Consider the following 21,391-nt stretch of genomic DNA (forward strand, 5'->3'; position numbering starts at 1 on the left):
TGCCTCTCCCTCCCGGACACAGGTAAGTATTGGCTTTTAGTTTTAGTTTTTTCCGTGTGTGCCAACCTTGGGGGGCAGAGGAGGACATGGGGGCAGAGTGGGGCAAATCACTTCAGGAGGTGCAGTGTGGGGGCAGATTATTACATGAGGCAAATCACTTCATAGGGGTGCAGTGTGGCGGCAAATTACTTCATGGGGCAAATTTCTTCATCGGGCAGTGTGGGGGCAAATTACTTCATGGGGAAGTGTGGGGGCAAACTATTTCATTGGAGGGCAGTGTGGTGGAAATTACTATATGGGGCAGTGTGGGGGAAATTATTATATTGGGCAGTATGGGGGAAATTATTATATTGGGCAGTATGGGGGAAATTATTACATGGGGCAGTATGGGGGAAATTATTACATGGGGCAGTATGGGGGAAATTATTACATGGGGCAGTTAGGGGGAAATTATTACATGGGGCAGTTAGGGGGAAATTATTACATGGGGCAGTTAGGGGGAAATTATTACATGGGGCAGTTAGGGGGAAATTATTACATGGGGCAGTTAGGGGAAATTATTACATGGGGCAGTTAGGGGGAAATTATTACATGGGGCAGTTAAGGGGAAATTATTACATGGGGCAGTTAGGGGGAAATTATTACATGGGGCAGTTAGGGGGAAATTATTACATGGGGCAGTTAGGGGGAAATTATTACATGGGGCAGTTAGGGGGAAATTATTACATGGGGCAGTTAGGGGGAAATTATTACATGGGGCAGTTAGGGGGAAATTATTACATGGGGCAGTAAGGGGGAAATTATTAAATGGGGCAGTGTGGGGGAAATTACTATATGGGGGCAGTGTGGGGGAAATTACTATATGGGGGCAGTGTGGGGGAAATTACTGTATGGGGCAGTGTGGGGGAAATTACTGTATGGTGCAGTGTGGGGGAAATTACTATATGGGGCAGTGTGGGGGGAATTACTATATGGGGCAGTGTGGGGGGAATTACTATATGGGGCAGTTGTCACGGATGATGTTGCAGATAGCTGGAAGTTTTGAATAAACGTCCAACTGGCTTGATCCCAAACTAAGGAGCATATAGGTGACCCCTATAAAACTCTAAGAGCTCACCCTGACTGCTAAGCACATACAAGGGTCTCAAAGGTAGACAATTGTATGCCCCCGTACCTAAGACTGTGTGACACCTGAAAACCCTATAATAGTGAGAGGACACGACCACCGTCTCCCTGCACTTCATACGGAGGGAGTCAGGGTCACCTAGAATCAAGCCAGCAAGGAAACACAATACATGAAAGGACTTATCTGAACAAGCAGCAGCAGAAGCCTCCAGCAGTGACCACTTCAATCCAGGAAGTAGTATAAACCGCAAAGTGAGGCAGTATGGGAGGGAATATAAAGGAAAGAGGATTAGTCTAAATAGGTGACATCTGGGAGAAGGAAATGAGATGAGAAAGTGAAACCAAAACAAAGAACATCATGCAAGAGGTAGAGAAGGACGTCTGTCAGACCTTCTCACAGAAGTGGCGGTGACAGCAGTGTGGGGGAAATTATTATGTAGGGGCAGTGTGGGGGCGTTACTATTAGGAAACATTATTTTTGGGGACATTATACAGGTTTTATTACCTGGAGCAAAATATAGGGTGTTATTATTACTGGGGGCACTCTAGGGGATATTATAACTGCTGTAGACACTATAGGGACCTTTGGGTCAAACTGGTGTAAAGTAGAACTGGCTTAGTAGCTCACAGCAACAGATTCAACCTTTTATTTTTGACAGCTCCTTTGGAAAATGAAAGGTGAAATCTGATTGGTTGCTATGGGCACCTAAGCCAGTTCTATTTTACACCAGTTTGATATATGACACCAATTATGAGAAACCTAATGTGTCTGTGTAACAAACTCTGCAGAGACGAGATGCGGCTTAAAGAATTTGCCATGGCGGTCTAACAGAGGAGAAGAGGAAAGAGAAGGTCTACATGACAGGAGAGGTCCCTGGATGTAACAGGTATGTGGTGCTGTATTCTCCTATATGTAGAGCTGGCTCACTACTGGCCTGCCTCTCATCTTCTCCTCCAAGTCTTTTTTATCATAATCATATGTATTTTAAATTTTGCAACTAAAATTTTAATTTGTCAGTCCCATGTAACAGCCCAGTGATAACTTTCTGTGTGCAGATAATGTAGTAGATCCTCCATGCAGTCCTATGTAACACCCCACCTAACACAATAGTTCACTGTGTTATGTGGGGTGTTACATAGGATTGCAGATAACATCTGTGACATCTGTACTCAGAGAGTTATGAGATGGTGGGGGTCCGACTCCTGGAACCCCCGCCAATCAGCTGTTTGAGGAGACCGCAATGTCCCAGTGAGCACTGCAGCCTCTATGCTCCTTACCAAGCACAGCGCTGTCCATTTGATAGATTGGACTGAGCTACATCTAGGCCATGTGAACGATGATTGTGATGTCACATGGCCTAGGAAGAGATTGTGGCGCTCACAAAGCAGAATTTTTATTAACTAAAATAGAGGGAGAGGACCGAGTTGGGTAGACAGGACCCGGGGGTATCATGCACTTAATCTGCCCCTGTCCGTTCTCCTTGCCCATAGACTTCTACTGTGATGGATCAAAACAGAATGCCTGTAAAGGTTTCTGTTTTTAATTCCATCTTACAAATTCCGTTATTTTCCGTTATAATCATGTTATAATGAAAAACAATAACATAATTGGTATCGCTGATGTGAACCCATCCCTAGGCCCCTTTCACACGGGCGAGTATTCCGCGTGGATGCGATGCGTGAGTTGAATGCATTGCACCCGCACTGAATCCCGACCCATTCATTTGTATGGGGCCGTTCACATGAGCGCTGATTTTCACGCATCACTTGTGCGTTGCGTGAAAATCGCTGAATGCTCTATTTTGTGCGTTTTATTACGTAACGCAGGCCCCATAGAAATGAATGGGGTTGCGTGAAAATCGCAAGCATCCGCAAGCAAGTGCGGATGCTGTGCGATTTTCACACACGGTTGCTAGGAGACGATCGGGATGAAGACCCGATCATTATTATTTTCCCTTATAACATGGTTATAAGGGAAAATAATAGCATTCTGAATATAGAATGCATAGTAAAATAGCGCTGGAGGGGTTAAAAAAAATAATAATAATCCATCACATGGTCTTTTACCATGGTGATAGATCATGTGATGGACCATGTGATGACCGGAGTGACGTCACCACAGGTCCTGTTCCCGCACAAAGCAAAGAAAGAAGACAGAAGAGATGCCGGCTGCGCGATCAAGTGGATTAAGGTGAGTTAAAGGGCTTCTGTCAGCCCACTAAACCTTTTTTTTTTTTTGGTTAATAATAATCCCTATACTGCGAGCTCTGCGTACATAAGCTAAATATTCATTTTTGTTCAGTAGATTTTGTTAAAAAGCAATTTTTATAATATGTAAATTACCTTGCTACCAGCAAGTAGGGCGGCTACTTGCTGGTAGCAGCCGCATCCTCCTCTCATAATAACGCCCCCTCCGCAGTGTGAGTGACAGGGCCAGGGAACGGGATCGTTCTCTGCTGGCCCTGTTTGAATTCAAAATATCGCGCCTGCGCCGTACCTGTCTTTAATCGGCGCAGGCGCACTGAGAGGCTCTCTCGGCCGCTCCATCTTCAATGCTCCTGCGCCGATGACGTCACATCTACACCCGGCGCAGGCGCATTGAGGATGAAGCGGCCGAGAGAGCCGCCTCTCAGTGCGCCTGCGCCGATTAAAGACAGGTACACAGCGGAGGGGGCGTCATTATGAGAGGAGGATGCGGCTGCTACCAGCAAGTAGCCGCCCTACTTGCTGGTAGCAAGGTAATTTACATATTATAAAAATTGCTTTTTAACACGAACGTTTTTTGCATTCCGTATACGGGCCGTTTATTGCGTTCCGTATACGGTTCGTATACGGAACTATTCATTTCTATGGGTCCGCAAAAAAAACTGAATGTACTCCGTGAGCATTCCATTTCCGTATGTCCGCATTTCCGTTCCGCTACATTCTGAGTATTGTCCTATTATTGTCTGCAAATCACGTTCCGTGACTCCATTCAAGTCAATGGGTCTGCAAAAAAAACTGAACACATACGGAAATGCATCCGTATGTCTTCCGTATACGTTCCGTTTTTTCTGAACCATCTATTGAAAATGTTATGCCCAGCCCAATTTTTTCTATGTAATTACTGTATACTGTATATGCCATACGGAAAAACGGAACGGAACAACAGAACAGAAACGGAAACACAACGGAAGCAAAAAAACGGAACAACAGATCCGTTAAAAACGGAATGCAAAACACTGAATTCAACATACTGTAGTGTGAAAGAGGCCGCACCCTGGGTTCACACCTGAGCGTTTCTGAGACGAGCGTTTTACGCGCGTATTTGTCGCTCGTTTTTATGCACGTTTTTTGCAATAGTAAACGCGCGTTTGACGCGCGTTTGTGTGATTGACTGCAGTGTTGTCCAATGAGTCTATGGCCAAAACGCGCGACAAACGCCCCCAAAAAAGCTCAAGAACTTGTTTATGCGTCGGGCGTTTTACAGCGCGTTCAAACGGAAAAACGGAAATACGGAATCGAAATGCTTACGGAACACATTCCGTTTTTAATGCGGAACCACTGAAATGAATGGTTCCGTATATGGAACACCAAAAAACGGCCCGTACACTCGCAAAAAAAAAAACCCGATCGTGTGAACTAGGCCTTAAGGGAGGGAAGTTACAAGGAGTTTGAGGTTAGTTATTAAGGGCTAGCTCAATGCTGGTGTATTGTATATGTGAGGATTATTAATTATATCTTTATTGGGTTATGCTGTGTTGACTTTGTTAAAAAGAAACTAATAAAAAAAGGATTGTATTGGAAAGAAGGGAAGAAGGGACAGGGTCAGAGGCAGATGTCGGGCATTGGAGGTCAGAACATACGATGGCACACTAGACACACTTGCTGTACATCTTGCTGCACTGTCTACTCAAACAATATAGGAAGGAAGTGTGTACCTCCAATATGGTCATCCAAGAAAGTCTACTGTATTTATACAAAATAACAAGTTCATTATTCTACAGACCTACATCTTATCAGTGAAACTAAAATGACATACATGAGACAATACTTTTAAGAATAAGCATAGTCTCCATCAGGATTCATTATTTAGTGGCAAAACAATAGTAAGGGGCACCCGCCAAACTCTGCACATCAAAACGCAAAAAATGGCCCCCAATCACCCCGGACAGGTACTGTATCTAGTGATTCATTTGGAGGAACCGCCAGGGCCCTGCTGAACATGTAATGTAAAGCTGCTTCATGGCTCAGCCTCACATCTGACACTGTCTACTCTATTTATTAATAATATCACTGCTTCTCTAATTCCCCATATTGTACTTTTTTTCATTGCCGTACTCGTTTGGTTCTGCGCAACATATTTACAACATGCATCGTTTCATTTCTTTGTTTCCTCCTGAACAAGCTTGGATTTTTGGGAAGCAAGGGAGGCGAATGTTCTGCCTACAGAGCCCCGCTGAATAATATGGAATTGTAAATGAATTACTTAGGCAGCGAGAGCTGCGCGGAATATTAACATGCTGCTCCAGGCTGCTCTCTCAACAGGAAAGGCACGAGTGCCACATTCATTTACAATTAACAATAATCAAATAAGAATGTCTTTTCATTAATCTACACATGTCAAATGTCGCATTACACGGGTGCCAGGAGGAATCGGAGGAACATACAAAGCGGTGTTAGCAAGTAAACATCCATTTTAATCAAAGCAATGTCCCTCGACATGGGCATAAACGTGTCCAGGTTTGGATGACTGGCAGCCAGAATAGGCAGCTGCCTAGGGCAAAAGGAGGAAAGGGGTTCATAGTTCAGAACTGAGCTCAGCAATTTAGATATTTCTTCTGGAAGCCCTTATGCCGACTCATCATTAACCAGTGTTCCATGACATTGTATGTGTTCATTAATGGTGGGCTGCCTCCAGCAAAGTGGCTTCTGACACTCAGAGGAGCCACCTATGATCTACGGCCTATTTGGGTTTTTATCTTCTGTTTACTATGGTAAAGGATTGCGGACTTGAAGGGCTTTATGTAGAGGAACAGCTTAATGCTATGGACACCTTTGGGCTTTTGTTTGTTGTTGCATTATACTCATTTTGGAATAATATATATTTTTTTCAATTGGTCTTGGATTTAGTTTTACTGCATCTACAGACTGATGCTTCTCCTTCTCAGTGAATCCACCAGAGAACTCCTCTGATGGCTCGAATTGTAGCCCTTATCTCTAAACTCCCGACAGCTTATATACAAACATTAAAGCTACATTCTTATCAAACTGATAAGAATTTAGCTTTAATAAGTCTTTATTAGATGTTAGGAAAATACATTTAAAGGGGTATTCACATCTGCACCTATACTGAGAACAGAGTGGGAAAAGTGGTGGCTGGAGGACCCCAGGTTTTCCCCAGGTCCGGCCACCAGCCAGCGCTCTCCCCATAGAAGTGAATGGCAGCGCTCAGCTATTTTCAGCAACCTCATAGAAATGAATGGAGGGCAGCTGCACATGCAAAGTGCGCCCTCCGCTACTTTCAGAGTGAGAAATGCAGGAGAAAATACATGCCCCCTGACTTAGGCCTTGGTCCCCCTGACCCGCTCAGAGCTCCCGGACTGAAGAGAATCTAGCAGAACAATTGGAGCAATGAATGGGGAGATCCCTGGATCCATGTGAGGCACAGGGCTGGTTCTAGATTTGTTAGAAAAGGATTGTCACGTACTACTGTAGATGATGTCTGATTTTCATTTTTCACATCAATCGTGGCAAAACCCCTTTAAGTGGTATCCAGTATCTAAGGATTATACCATGTCAACCATGTAATAGAAAGTATGAACAGGACACAAATTGATTGATCCATGACCGAATCAGGATTCTCAGTCCTGAAATCTGGGCTCTAACGCCATCACAGTCTATAAGCCTCTCGTATTCACTGGTCCTGCGATATAGTATCACGTATTGTCTTCTCATTTGCCAAACATGCTGCACTAGTGTGTATAATGAAGACGGAAGTGGTGTCACTATGCAATCTTCTAGTCTGCCCCGGCCACACTTCATATCACACCCAAGAACTATTAAGAGATCAAAGGGGAAAGATGTCAAATATAATCTTAAAAAATATAGATATGGATTTGTAAGTCAGAAATATTTCACTCTCCATTTTATATTTAAGAAGATCTATCAGCTCTGCAGACATCTCTGTGTTATAAAATAATTGTATTCCTAATGAAAACTAAATTTCAGCTGAATAGCTGGCCTATTTCCTTATGCTGTGGGCACAACAGCATACGGTGCGGCGAGTAAAGCCAGCACAGGGGACACTGTATTCACCGCTCCCCAGTCCTGCTGTACTAATGAGCACTTCAATAATGGAAGCACTCATTAGTATGTGCCCTATAAGACGCACTGCCATTTCCCCCCCCCCCCCACTTTTTGGTGGGGAAAAGTGTGTCTTATAGGACAAAAATCTGGTAAGTTTTATGTATAATGCTCCTTAGCACCCTCTTGTGGCAGCAGTAGGCAGATTTTTATTTTATTTTAATTTGTTAATGGTGGCATGCTGTATTTTAAAGGCAGGTGGTGCAGGTACTGAGCCTACAGCAATGTCTCTTGGAATTGGTGAGCGCTCCTGGTCTAAGAACAACCTGTTACTAATAGGTATTTAAGGCAGACACCTATGGCCGGGATCAGAGGCGACTCCTGTCCTGGCTGTTTAACTTTCTGATTATACAGTCTGTGACTGTGGTATGATCAAAGGGAACTTTTGTATCAGCCTTGTGGGGCCTAGAAAGGACTGTTCAGTAATCCTGCTGTTAGGGCAAGCTAGTATTCCCCTAACAGCGGGCGTAAAATAGTAGCATAATGACTGAAAAAATACTTATGAAAGACTTATGTCCATCCAGTTCAACCTCTTATCCTGCTACATTGATCCAGAGGGAAAAAGAAAACATGAGAATGCAATCTTCCTCATTTCAAGGGAATTTCCCGCCTGACTCCAAAATCCAGGGAAAGTTATTGTAACTGTTCTCCTTTAATTTGTGCAATATGTTTTTGCAGTGGAGTATTGCAGCAGGTTCCTGTGTTATTGAACGTGTTATTGAATGCATTGTACATTACTGCAAAATACAGTTCAATCTGTTACAGCAAAAACATTTCATTGCAATAATGCAATTATACCTGTGTTATTGAATGTATTGTATATTACTGGAAGATACTGTTCAGTGTTACAACAAAAGTATTTTGCTGCAACAACACCACTAGTATACTGTTTCAGTAAAGTGTTGCTTTACTGCAAGATACCGTTCAGTTACAGCAAATACATTTTACTGTAAAAAATGCATTATTACCATTGTAAATTGTCAACACCAGTGTGCAGTGTGTTTGTAGAAGGTGAGGGACATTTATTTGTGCCTCTGTCTATAAGTCATAGAAAAACAGTTGTACTAAACCTGCTATTTTTCATTTATAGGCCTTATAATAAACTGTCTGGCAAATGGAAGATTGGCATATGAAAGACCCATGCCTCATTATCCGTGATTCAAAATGTGGGTAGTAGGGCAAACAGCAGTAGCAGCATCAGCCGTCTAGCCAGTAGTAATAGAAGTGGGCCACAGTTCTTTATGGCTTCCGATCTGCAACACATTATTACTGAGGATGAGATTGTGGACTGGGTGGCTCACTCACAGCAGAATGATGTCGAGGTCACCCCTGAGTTTGACACCGTGCCTTGGAGCCAGAAGCCACAGCATTTCTCCAGTTCCTCTTCCTTGCAACCCCAGAGAAGACTTTCAGTTGCGTCCTCTCTGTCTTCACTGTCCCCCCCTTAGTGGGTCGTTTTCTTTTTTCCTAAGAGTCAACAAAACCTGTGTAAAGTGAAACATTTCCGTCCCATGTTAGAGCTGATCAGCCTGGGTGAGATTAGCCGATCAGTTGCTAAAGTGCATCAAACAGCAAACCCCCAGCTGGCTGTCTCCCTACCAACTCCAACTGGGCAAAATAGTCAGCGACAATGGTAGGAGCTTTGTGACTGTGCTGCTTTTAGGGGAAATAATACAGGCTCCCTGCATGGTGCACGTGATAAATTTAGTCATACAATGCTTTTCGAGTCATTGAAGGAGTTGTGTGTGCTTTAGATATTAAAGGGTTATCCAAAGCTTTAACCACCCCTCTCTCCCCACAATGCCTAGGCCCCTCATACAGACAATACTTACCTGGTCCCTGATGCCTGTGTCCTCCTGGATCCCTGCACGGCTGTCGCTGCATCTTCCCATAGTGCAGATCTCAACATCCGGTGACGGGTTGTACAGCCAATAGCACCTTTCTTCACATGTGATGTCACCCATGAGGCAAGGGTAGTGGGTCACCTTCGCAGCCTTCTATTGGCTGCAACCCCCAGCCCCAGATGTTGTGATCTGCACGATGGGGAGATGCCGCGATGGCTGTGGAGGGATCCGAGAGGACACAGGCATCTGGGACCAGGTAAGTAATATCTGTATGAGGGGCCCGGGCATTGTGGGGGGCAGGGGGGCTTACAGCTTTGGATAACCCCTTTAACGATCTGTCCTTAGGATGGGTCATCAATATTTGATCAGTCGGGGTCCACCACCTTGTACACCTTTCCAAACACCCCACACCCCTATTCTCAGCAGCCCAAATTACTGGAATTAACAGAGTGGAAGTAGTGGAAGCAAAACTTTCCATGCATTGTGTAGTGGCTTTAGCCCAGTGCTTCCAAATCCACCCACCATGTTATTTCCAGCACCAGGACAGCTTGATGAGTGGGGGAGTCTGACTCTTACCAATCTGACATGGGTGACCTGTCCTAAGTATAGGCAATCAATATCTACAGTCAGGATAACCCATTCAAGGCCCTTTCAGGCCTGATCATTAAGGAGTTAACGTTACTGAAGCTCTGTATCCCACATATAGATAACATAATGTTGTGTGAATCTCTAGAGTATAAAGGGGAAGGGAATCATTTAATCAGTGTTGCATATACGGTACTTTTTATAATGCAAAAAAAGAGTAGATTTTTATGATGCATGCTTTACGTTTGTAGCATCTGACCCCTATATACCTCATTATTGGACCTGCTATATATTTGGGCTGTTATACTCCTGGAATCAATATTTTCCATAAGACCAAGTGAAACAAGACCACTCCCAGCGATCGTCCGGTGACTACCAGTCCTTGCGCTTCGTTAATACCTAGCAAAGAGTAGCGCGGATTGGGCAGTGGAAAATCCCTTCAGGGTTAGCAAACCAAAGTACGTTACCATGACAACCTGCGGCATAGACAGGGAGAGAAAAAAGCCGTGGATAACGTGTCAATGTATATTTGCAATATAGTGTGACACTATGCCTTCCATGAAGCTTTCAGTCTGTTCTTATATTAGTCCCTTAATGAGCAATACACACTGAGGAATATGCTAAGTAAATACTAGCTTTGCTTTGCTGTGTATCATGTGCGTATAGGTTTCTGTGTCCCTATGGAATTCACCATTTATTGTTAATTATCTAGTGTTTATCTGCTGATCAGTAACACATAAGGATTTACAGGAATTATACACAGATGGATAGAGGAAAAATCATTATATAGGGTGTCCGGCAGGGTTACATTATTATATAACAGGCATAATGGGTTTAAAAAAGAAGCATTACTCACCTTACCGATCCCCGCTCTAAAGCATCCCAACTGGTCTTCATTTCTTGGTCTTGGCTTAACACGAAGGAAAAGCCCAGAGATACCTCTTCATTCAATCAATGGCTGAGGGAGGTCACCACTTTTGCTGGTGATTGGCTGTAGGGGCATCTTTTGCTACTTCCTTTGTGTCGAGCCAGGGCCAAGAAGTGAAGACCAGTGGTGACGCAGTAAGCGTCATTCTGTGCCACATATAAAAAATGTATTGGCCTTTCACTTCAAAGAGGACCTTTCACTTGTCGGAAAAAAGTAGAGCAAGCCGCATGTACCTTCTGAGTTGGAGTTAGTGTGCAGAGAGCGTGGTTTTGCGAGATAAGGCATATGTGCAGTACCACAGTACTGGGGGTATCTGCAATTGGTGTGTACTGTTGCAATGTTTTATAATGTTAATGTAATGCATCTTACATCCAGTATGATCAAGCAGGAGGTAGGTGTGGCCAGAACAATCTTGGCCGAGCCCTCTCTGGAGTTTAGCGTGTGGGCTGGTCCCACCCACTAGTTCCAGAAGATACCAGTGAGAGTAGCTGTAGAGAGGGAGGAGGTAGGGAGCAGTGTCCCTGTGCTCCTCTCCCCCAGACTTCAGCTTCAAGCACTGGATCCTCTGGCACCTCCACAAGCTCCAGGAGATGAAAGCAAGAAAGAATTAGAGGAGGATTTGCATGACTTACAGCGAGAGAGAGGGAGACAGCAAGTTCACCCAGCTTAAAACGTTCCAGACCCTGCTGCTGCAAAGGGAAAATAAGTTAAGACACCTTAGAATAGTGGACACTACAGCCATGGTTGCCAGAACACAGCTATAAGCCAGAGATCCCTGTAGCAGATATTTTAGCCAGAGTAATCTGAGGGCCGATGCCATATTCATCTGACTATCTTAACACCACACGCTGGCCATTGCATTTTGATCATGTGAAATGCAAGAAAGTAAATCCAGCACTTCAAATCTTCAAATGTGCTTTATTTCTTTACATAGCAGTAACTCGCAGATACAGTCCCTCCACCAAGACAGCAGTTAACAGTTGCCACGTTTCAAATAATAATGTTCTAAATCGTAGCGATTAACGCGTTACGATTAAGAACATAATTGTTCGAAACGCATCAACGTCAACTGTTAACTGCTGCCATTTAAAGATTTGAAGTGTTGGATTTACTTTCTTGGATTTCTACGAATGGACTTACTTGGCCCCAATCCGTGCACAGGATTTAATATGAGGAGGTGAGCTGATAAATCTCTATTTCCATCATGTGCCCTGGCTCGCACCTACATGGACATTAACACCATGGCCCCCCCAAACTAACATTAGGTGGGGAGCCCACAGCTACAGGAAGTGCCCTGAGGGAACAAAGGGTGCCCCTCCTTCACTTCACCGACCACAGGGAGCGACGACTTGAGGGGGTACACTGTGACACATCATCATCATGGCAACTACCACTCCCATCCTATGCTCAAGCTCCTCAGGAGCTCACTGCACATACCTTGGCCATGCTTTACTGGCATACAGATAAGTGGGACTCATCAGGAGCAAAGCATAGTAGAATATGGCCCTGCTCCCCACCAAAGAATAAAATCCGGCTTTCTCTCCACCTACAGGGTAGCAGGCCTCTCATGAGATTGCAGACATTTAAGGAATGAACCTGATCTATTTGTATGACAGGTCTGCTTTAAGAATAAAAGGCACAGTTAAAGGGGTTCTCTGAGCTTATAGGTAAAAAGCCTTTTTTAGGTAACATCTACATTATGCAGCTGAACAGGAAGATACAGGAGCACATGCAGATGCAAATTAGAGTAAGATTCTGCAGCCAGTCAGGCGGTCACGTGATTACAGCTTGGATTGAAGAATCGGTGGCAACAATCCATGCAATGCACTGCTAAGTACTGTGGTGGCTGCACGCCATCTACTGGTGTTTTACTGTTACTACAGAGGGAGTTGCCTAGCTAATGTTATAGAGTCATCCTCCTAGTGAACTGAATCAGAAGGCGCAGCCGCTGCCAGAGACTTTATTGCATGCGCTGTTTATTGTGCAGGATGCTGCACATGTTCGCATAATGATCTACACTCACCTAAAGAATTATTAGGAACACCATACTAATACGGTGTTGGACCCCCTTTTGCCTTCAGAACTGCCTTAATTCTACGTGGCATTGATTCAACAAGGTGCTGATAGCATTCTTTAGAAATGTTGGCCCATATTGATAGGATAGCATCTTGCAGTTGATGGAGATTTGAGGGCTGCACATCCAGGGCACGAAGCTCCCGTCCCACCACATCCCAAAGATGCTCTATTGGGTTGAGATCTGGTGACTGTGGGGGCCATTTTAGTACAGTGAACTCATTGTCATGTTCAAGAAACCAATTTGAAATGATTCGAGCTTTGTGACATGGTGCATTATCCTGCTGGAAGTAGCCATCAGAGGATGGGTACATGGTGGTCATGAAGGGATGGACATGGTCAGAAACAATGCTCAGGTAGCCTGTGGCATTTAAACGATGGCCAATTGGCACTAAGGGGCCTAAAGTGTGCCCAGAAAACATCCCCCACACCATTACACCACCACCACCAGCCTGCACAGTGGTAACAAGACATGATGGATACATGTTCTCATTCTGCTTACGCCAAATTCGGACTCTACCATTTGAATGTCTCAACAGAAATCGAGACTCATTAGACCAGGCAACATTTTTCCAGTCTTCAACAGTCCAATTTTGGTGAACTCGTGCAAATTGTAGCCTCTTTTTCCTATTTGTAGTGGAGATGAGTGGTACCTGGTGGGGTCTTCTGCTGTTGTAGCCCATTCGCCTCAAGGTTGTGCGTGTTGTGGCTTCACAAATGCTTTGCTGCATACCTCGGTTATAACGAGTGGTTATTTCAGTCAACGTTGCTCTTCTATCAGCTTGAATCAGTCGGCCCATTCTCCTCTGACCTTTAGCATCAACAAGGCATTTTCACCCACAGGACTGCCGCATACTGGATGTTTTTCCCTTTTCACACCATTCTTTGTAAACCCTAGAAATGGTTGTGCGTGAAAATCCCAGTAACTGAGCAGATTGGGAAATACTCAGACCGGCCCGTCTGGCACCAACAACCATGCCACCGTCAAAATTGCTTAAATCACCTTTCTTTCCCATTCTGACATTCAGTTTGGAGTTCAGGAGATCATCTTGACCAGGACCACAACCCTACATGCATTGAAGCAACTGCCATGTGATTGGTTGACTAGATAATCGCATTAATGAGAAATAGAACAGGTGTTCCTAATAATTCTTTAGGTGAGTGTATATGGCGTGTAGTGTAGCATAGCTGCCAACTGTCCCAAATGTGCCAGGACTGTCCCTGATTTTGAGAGACAGTCCTAGCAAATTCACGCTGTCCCAGGCTGAAAATGGGCAGGGGTAATGCACAATCAGGGGTTTCTGGGCAGGTCCGGGGCGCTTCCAGGACGGCAGAGCTTATATGCCCCGTTCTTCCTACTCAAATGTTCATAAGTATGGCGTTGTGGTCAGTCAATTATAAACATCTGTAAGAGTAAATTATGTTGTACAGAGTATTATATTAATAATATGCATGTTAAGTGGAATACCCATGCCACAAACCCTCATTCTCTATGGACATATCTTTATTATATATTACACAGCTGATTATGTAATAACATTATCTTATGTGATTTCTGCTGGCTTGGAGGAAGGCCCCATTGAGCACGAGTGAACCATCGCAAGGGTGAATAAAACCAATTCCTAACTTGCTTCACCACATATTTTGGAATGCTGCCTATTTTTTGGGAAGATAGTAAAGCGTAATAAAAACTTCTCAGAAGAAGAGTTGCTAATGCTCATTATACTCATTATTCTAAAATGGTTACAAACCATCTTTAAAGAGTTTGGACTCCACCAATCTACAGTAATAAAGTTTGTGTACAAATGGAGGAAATTCAAGACCATTATTACCCTCCCCAGGAGTGGTCGACCAACAAAGATCACACCAAGAGCAAAACGTGTGCAACTAGGTAACCTCTATGCAACTAAATGCCTTTCAATAATGTTAAAGAGGACCTTTCACCGGTCCTGACATTACCATATAAATAGCTGGCAGGGTAGAGCATACTGATGACATGTGAAATCTCTCTTTTTCTCTATGCACTGCTCCGGTCCCCCACTGTGCCTCCTGTTCTTGTTTCCCACCTAGTAAGTAGATCCATACCATCGGTACATGGAGGAGGAGACAGCCATGTTTCTCAGGGGGTGTCTCCTTCTCCCTGGCTGCGATGCTGTACAGTTTTTGGTGTAGAAAATGGCTTAAATCTGCACCAGCTGGCGTAGGTTTAATCTTGTATGCAGGGGTATTAAGACGGCATATAAATTGCGGGTCTTAATAAATGACCTCAATAGTGCCCTTTCCCCCCTTTCTCTTATTTTGTTAAATTTATCAGTGACCAAGCTTGGAAGAAGATTGATCCAAGCTTCAACTTTGCTTAACCTACACTGCCAACTTCATCATGAGAGTCCACCAGAGATTTGATTGAGGCTGGGTAATTGTGGGAGATGTATGCTTAGATAAAAGCCACTGCGTGGGGCGTTGCTGCTGCCCACAATGGTTATCACAGTGCGGTAGGATCTCGGCCAGTACACTGGATGACGCAAGGAGCTTACAGGACGGGCCAAGGAACAGGCTGGGGAGGAATTATCTGAGAAGAAGGCAGAATGGCCTGGGCACTTACAGCCCAAACTCAACCCCTGGACACTTTCGAGTCCTCATTTACTTATGAATAAAACAGCGGTTTTGCCTGTGGTGAACATAAAAAAAAAAGAACAAAGGTAACATTTGACTCATGTATAGTTATACTACAGTGCTATGTAAGCAGTGTATAAGGGAAAATTGTGGTGACAGACTCCCTTTAAGTTAACTCCTTTAACCCCTTGAATATCTTTTTTTTATTTTTTCATTTTTGTGTTTTTATTTTTCTTCCTTGTTTTCACGGAACCATAACTTTTTTATTTTTCCATTCACATAGCAGTATGAGGGATTGTTGTACTCTCTGATACCACCATTTAATATGCATACAATGTAGAGGGAAGTGGGAGAAAAGTGTCCTTCATTCTCTGGATCAGTACGATTACAAAGATAACACATTTGTATAGGTTTTCTTGGGTTTTAATACTGGAAAAAAAAAAACTTTGAAAAAAAAATATTTTTTTTACATAACCAAATTTTGACACCCATAACTTTTTTTTATAGTTATGTGTACCGAGCTGTCTAGGGGGTTAATTTTTGCAGGACATTCTGTAGTTTTTATTGATACCATTTTGGAGTGTGTGACTTTTTGATCACATTTTGTTTTATTTTGGGTAAGTGAAGTGAATTTTTCTGTTATGCCATTCACGGTATGGAATAAATATTTTTATATTTTAATAGCACTGGCATTTTTGGACGCGGTGATGCCCATGATGTTTATTTTTTATTGTTTATGTTTTTTTATTCTAGGCAAAGAGGGGGGTTATATTTATATATATTTTTAAAATATTTTTAAAAACTTTTTTAAACTTTTTATTTAAAAAATGTTTTTAGCCCCTCTAGGAGGCTACAATATGCCATATTCAGATTTATTTCTGCTTAGACTGTACTTCCATAGAACTCCTAATGAAGATGGCAAGGTTCATAAGACGAGAGTTATCATTGTAAAAGAAGGTGACTCCAAATCTTTCATCAGTCCTATATCTAAAGTTGTCTTGCTCTTATCTGTAGAGAAAGTAAATCAATGTCAAGCCAAAAGTAACCTTAAAAAAACTTTCAGTCAATTTATGTGTTCATCTTTGCATATGTTCCATAGTCTTGGCTACTGGACAATGACTGACCTAGTATGGCATCTCCATATGAAGATATTATCCATTTGATTATGCCAAGAACAGTTGAAGATCAGACAGACGTTACTTTGTCAGTTCATAGAGTGAAATCCAAATATTTCAGATGGGAAGTTTGCTTTTCCAGCTATGGCTCTCATATAACATCTCATATTACATCATAATTATATTGTGTTATGTCTGTGAGTGTACTTTGCTGTCATCCAATGGCCAGTTATGTTTGGTTTGTGTAAATTATCTATGGTTGTAATCCATTATGTAATTCATCTTGTAACTCCTCCTCGTCTGTGAGCTCACATCCTGTGTCCTACAGTCTTTTCCAGTTTGTCCAACATGCATCACAGAGCCAGAGAGAGGATTTTCCCTTGACTTCTAACATCATTTCTCAAGGTACATTCAGTACATTACATTAGAACTGTACATGCAACTGGTGTCTCTAGGGGAATGATTATAGCGAGTTCACTATCTACAAGAAATTATCACTCAAACTCAGCAGAGACTTCTCTCATGAATATTAGTGGCAGAATAATATGGATGCATTACATTGGGGATATTGTGGTTGCTTTACATTGGGGAAATATGTGAATGTGTTAGATTGGGGATACATGCGGCTGATTTAAATGTGGGATATATATATAGAGGCTTTACTTTGGGGATATAGGTGGATACTTTATATTGGAGATGCTTTACATTGAGGATACATGTGGATGCTCTACAGTGGGTATTTATGTAGATGCTGTATATTGGGTATATATGTAGATGCTTTACATTGGGTATATATGTGGATGCTTTACATTGGGGATATATGTGGATGCTCTACATTGGGTATATATGTGTCTGTTTTGCATTGGGGATATTGTGGATGTTTTACGTTGGTATATATGCGGATGTTTTACGTTGGTATATATGTGGATGCTTTACATTGGGGATATATGTGGATGCTCTACATTGGGTATATATGTGTATGTTTTGCATTGGGGATATATGTGGATGCTTTACATTGGGGATATATGTGGATGCTTTATATTGGGTATATATGTGTATGTTTTGCATTGGGGATATATGTGGATGTTTTACGTTGGTATATATGCAGATGTTTTACACTGGGCATATATCTGGATGCCTTACACTGAGGATATTGGGGATGTTGTGGATGTTTTACATTGGGGATATTGTGGATGTATAACCTTGGTATATATGGTTTACAGCGAGGATACATGTAGATGCTTTGGGGATATAGGTGGATGTTTTACATTGAGGATATAGGTGGATGCTTTACATTTGGGATATATATGGATGCTTTACAGCGAGGATGCATGTGGATGCTTTACATTGGGGATGTTGTGGAGGTTTTACATTGAGGATATAGGTGGATGCTTTACATTGGGGATGTTGTGGATGTTTTACATTGAGGATATAGGTGGATGCTTTACATTTGGGATATATATGGATGCTTTACATTGAGGATGCATGTGGATGCTTTATTTGAGGATATACTGTAGGTGGATTCTTTACATTGGGAATCACTCTTTAGTGCATCTGCTCAGAGGGTGAGTGAATGAGCCAGCACAATAGGGGAGGCAGCAGCAGTGCTTTCCTCTGCAGGCAGAGGTGTCTACAGCACACGTGTGGCAGCTGCAATGAGTAATGACATCACACAGGGTCGATGTTCTGCTGGTTGAAGCTACAATCCATAAAACTCCACCTTCCTCACGTTATGTCTCTGACACCAGCACAAAGAGCTCCTGCGTCCTCAGCACATCCACAGGCTGCAGCCAGCACTGGAGGCATCAGATCCTCCTGCATTTCTGGGAGCTCACAGCCATAGCTACAGACGTCAGCAGACCTGTTCAGAGGGGTGGTCTTGTTTATTGAGACCACTGAGGAGGGCACAGAGCAGGCACTGAGCCAATTGGGTGCAGAAAAGAAGATACAAACCATAGCACAGGAGGAAAAGGATTCAGGAGAGTCTATTCCAAGGAAGACACAAAACAGCAACACAATGCACTGCAGGAAGCAATGAGGCTACTTTGTAGCATTGGAAGCCTCTATTGTACTTCTGCATTGTCTTTTTATTGCCTGCAAGCAGATAGCTTAACATGTGCCTCCTAGGAGCTCCTTGCCTTGCTTCTACATACAGGAGATGGACAGAGATCTCATGAGTCCTCACTAGGGTCTACCTGTTCAACATCTGAAGGGCTTATAGTTCCTCAGTTACTGAAGGATACAGATCGGCATCTTATTTCTCCCAGATCCTTCATTCAGCCCAGCTGCATTGAGAAGACTATGGGCTGTGGAGGAAGCAGAGCTGATGCCATTGAACCCCGTTACTATGAGAGCTGGACAAGGGAGACTGAGTCCACCTGGCTGACCAGCACTGATACTGAGATCCCACCAGCAGGACTGGGACATTCCTGTCAAGATGACCACAGCTCAACAGAGGTTGGAGTGAGGGACAAGAGAGGATCACATCCTGGTGAGACAAGTCACACTGTCACCTCATTATCATCATCCTCACCACCAACAAGATACTGATGTCCTACATAGATCCATGTCATTCCAACTTATTGTCTTGGTGTCCCATCCATGGAAATTTCTCCTGGAGCAAGACATTTGTGTGGTGTTGTGTCAAGTCTCATTCATGTATGAAGAACCCCATAACCGGTGACTATTAATGTGCTATAATGTACCTTTGACTAAAGACGTGGACAAAACCATGGACTAAACAGACTAAAGGTCCCATTAGGTTCTAGATTGTAAATGAACCATATATTTAGATATGGAATATATATTCTAATGATTGTAAAACAGAAAGATTACCCTAGATTATTCTGCAAAGAACAATCTGTAGGGGAACTAATTAAATATAACTATAGCAGGCACTTAGGAGTATTAATACTACTTGTCAGCTGTCTATGAGGTTAGATTATTAGGAACCCATATTGCCTTTTCAGAGGACCTGGCGGTCAATAATCCCATGCTGTCAGTTTGTGAGAGTAGCTCTCAGGTGGCCAGGAGTGTAGCTATAATTCCTAGGTGGTGGGGGCCCCATCTTTTTTTGCTATGGGGCCCCACCACAAAAAAATAAAAACAATAGCATTAGGCCTCTTGCACACAAACGTTTTTTTTCCCCGTTTACGTTCCGTTTTTTGCGTTCCGTATACAGAACCATTTATTTCAATGGATCTGCAAAAAAAACGGAAGGTACACCGTATGCCTTCCATTTACGTATTTACGTTCTAAGATAAAACATGTCCTATTATTGTCCGCATAACGGACAAGGATAGTACTGTTCTATCAGGGGCCAGCTGTTCTGTTTTGCAAAAAATGTAATGCACACGGACATCATCCATATTTTTTGCGGATCCAATTTTTGCAGACCGCAAAATACTGAAAAAGCCATACGGTCGTGTGCAGGAGGCCTTAAGGGTACATTCACACGGCCGTGTGTAATCCTTTTCTGTTTTGCGCTCAGAAAATAACGGAACAGTGTGTCCGTAATTGTGTTTCCGCATCCGTTCCGTGTGTCCACATTTTGAAATAGCAATATCAGAATATTTTGCACCAAGGTCAGGGAGCAGGGACTTCAATTACACGGAAACGAATCTGCAAAAAAAACGGATGACATACGAAACGGTTTCCGTATGTCTTACGCAATTTGCGGATCTATTGACTTGAATGGGGCTGCGGACCAATCTGTGCTGACAATAGTAGTACAAGCTTCATATTTTTGCGGAGGAGAAATGCGAAAACACGAATGCGGACAACATATTGAACGTTGTCAGCACATTTTTTTCACCCATAGGAATGAATGGATCCCCATCTATTCCACAAAATGCGGAACGGATGCGGATTGGACGCGGATAAAATTATACGGTCGTGTGAATATACCCTAAGTAATAATAATGAAAAGTATGTATAATGGCAAAATATATCGGAAACCCACATTATAGCAAATAGCCATCATATTGTTATTCGCCACAAAAAGGTACAATGTTCTTGCACCTGGCTGGGCCCCCTGAACTTGCTATGGCTATAGTTATGCCCATGCACCTGGCCTTCTGAGATAGGTTTCTTAAGAGCAACGTTTTATGTTTATGAACTCAGCCTAAGGGAAGCTCCTTATAAATATTGTCCTGTTTACATGAGATTTGCCAAAAAAATGACCTAAAAATGACCTAAAAATGGTAGATGGTAAGCAAATGTTCAAGGTTGCTATTGTAGTGCAAGGTTGCTGTATACCAGACGTATAGCCTGCACTTAGCCAAATTCTATGATGATGTTAGCTCCTGTCTATTTTTATATAAAATAAAAGTAATACCTTAAAGATCTATGTAACATATAGCACAGCGTTAACCTTTTTAAGTGGATGGTAATTACCCCTTTCCCCCATAACAGTGGCAGATCCAGAGCCTGGTCTCGGGACTTCCAGATTGTTATGTGGCGGCAGATAGAAAATAATGTGGTGCTTATAGAACAGACTATACTGGACAGTATATACTGTATGAGGCGGTGGAGAGGTGAGGTGGACAGTATATACTGTGTGAGGCGGTGGAGAGGTGAGGTGGACAGTATATACTGTATGAGGCGGTGGAGAGGTGAGGTGGACAGTATATACTGTATGAGGCGGTGGAGAGGTGAGGTGGACAGTATATACTGTATGAGGCGGTGGAGAGGTGAGGTGGACAGTATATACTGTATGAGGTGGTGGAGAGGTGAGGTGGACAGTATATACTGTATGAGGCGGT

General features: G+C 43.0%; 1 protein-coding gene across 1 annotated transcript in view; it reads left to right on the plus strand.

Annotated features, from left to right (window-relative positions):
* The first annotated feature begins 18,894 nt into the window (after positions 1-18,894).
* The window catches only part of LOC122923746 (brain and acute leukemia cytoplasmic protein-like), a 118,690-nt gene continuing 116,193 nt past the window's right edge, over positions 18,895-21,391 (plus strand). The window contains exon 1 of the mRNA XM_044274597.1: positions 18,895-19,119. Within this exon, the coding sequence (XP_044130532.1) occupies positions 18,930-19,119 (190 nt within the window). The 5' untranslated portion in view covers positions 18,895-18,929. The remainder of the gene's footprint in view (positions 19,120-21,391) is intronic.

The sequence above is a fragment of the Bufo gargarizans genome, unplaced genomic scaffold, assembly GCF_014858855.1.
Source record: "Bufo gargarizans isolate SCDJY-AF-19 unplaced genomic scaffold, ASM1485885v1 original_scaffold_1862_pilon, whole genome shotgun sequence".
NCBI classification, from domain to species: Eukaryota; Metazoa; Chordata; class Amphibia; order Anura; family Bufonidae; genus Bufo; species Bufo gargarizans.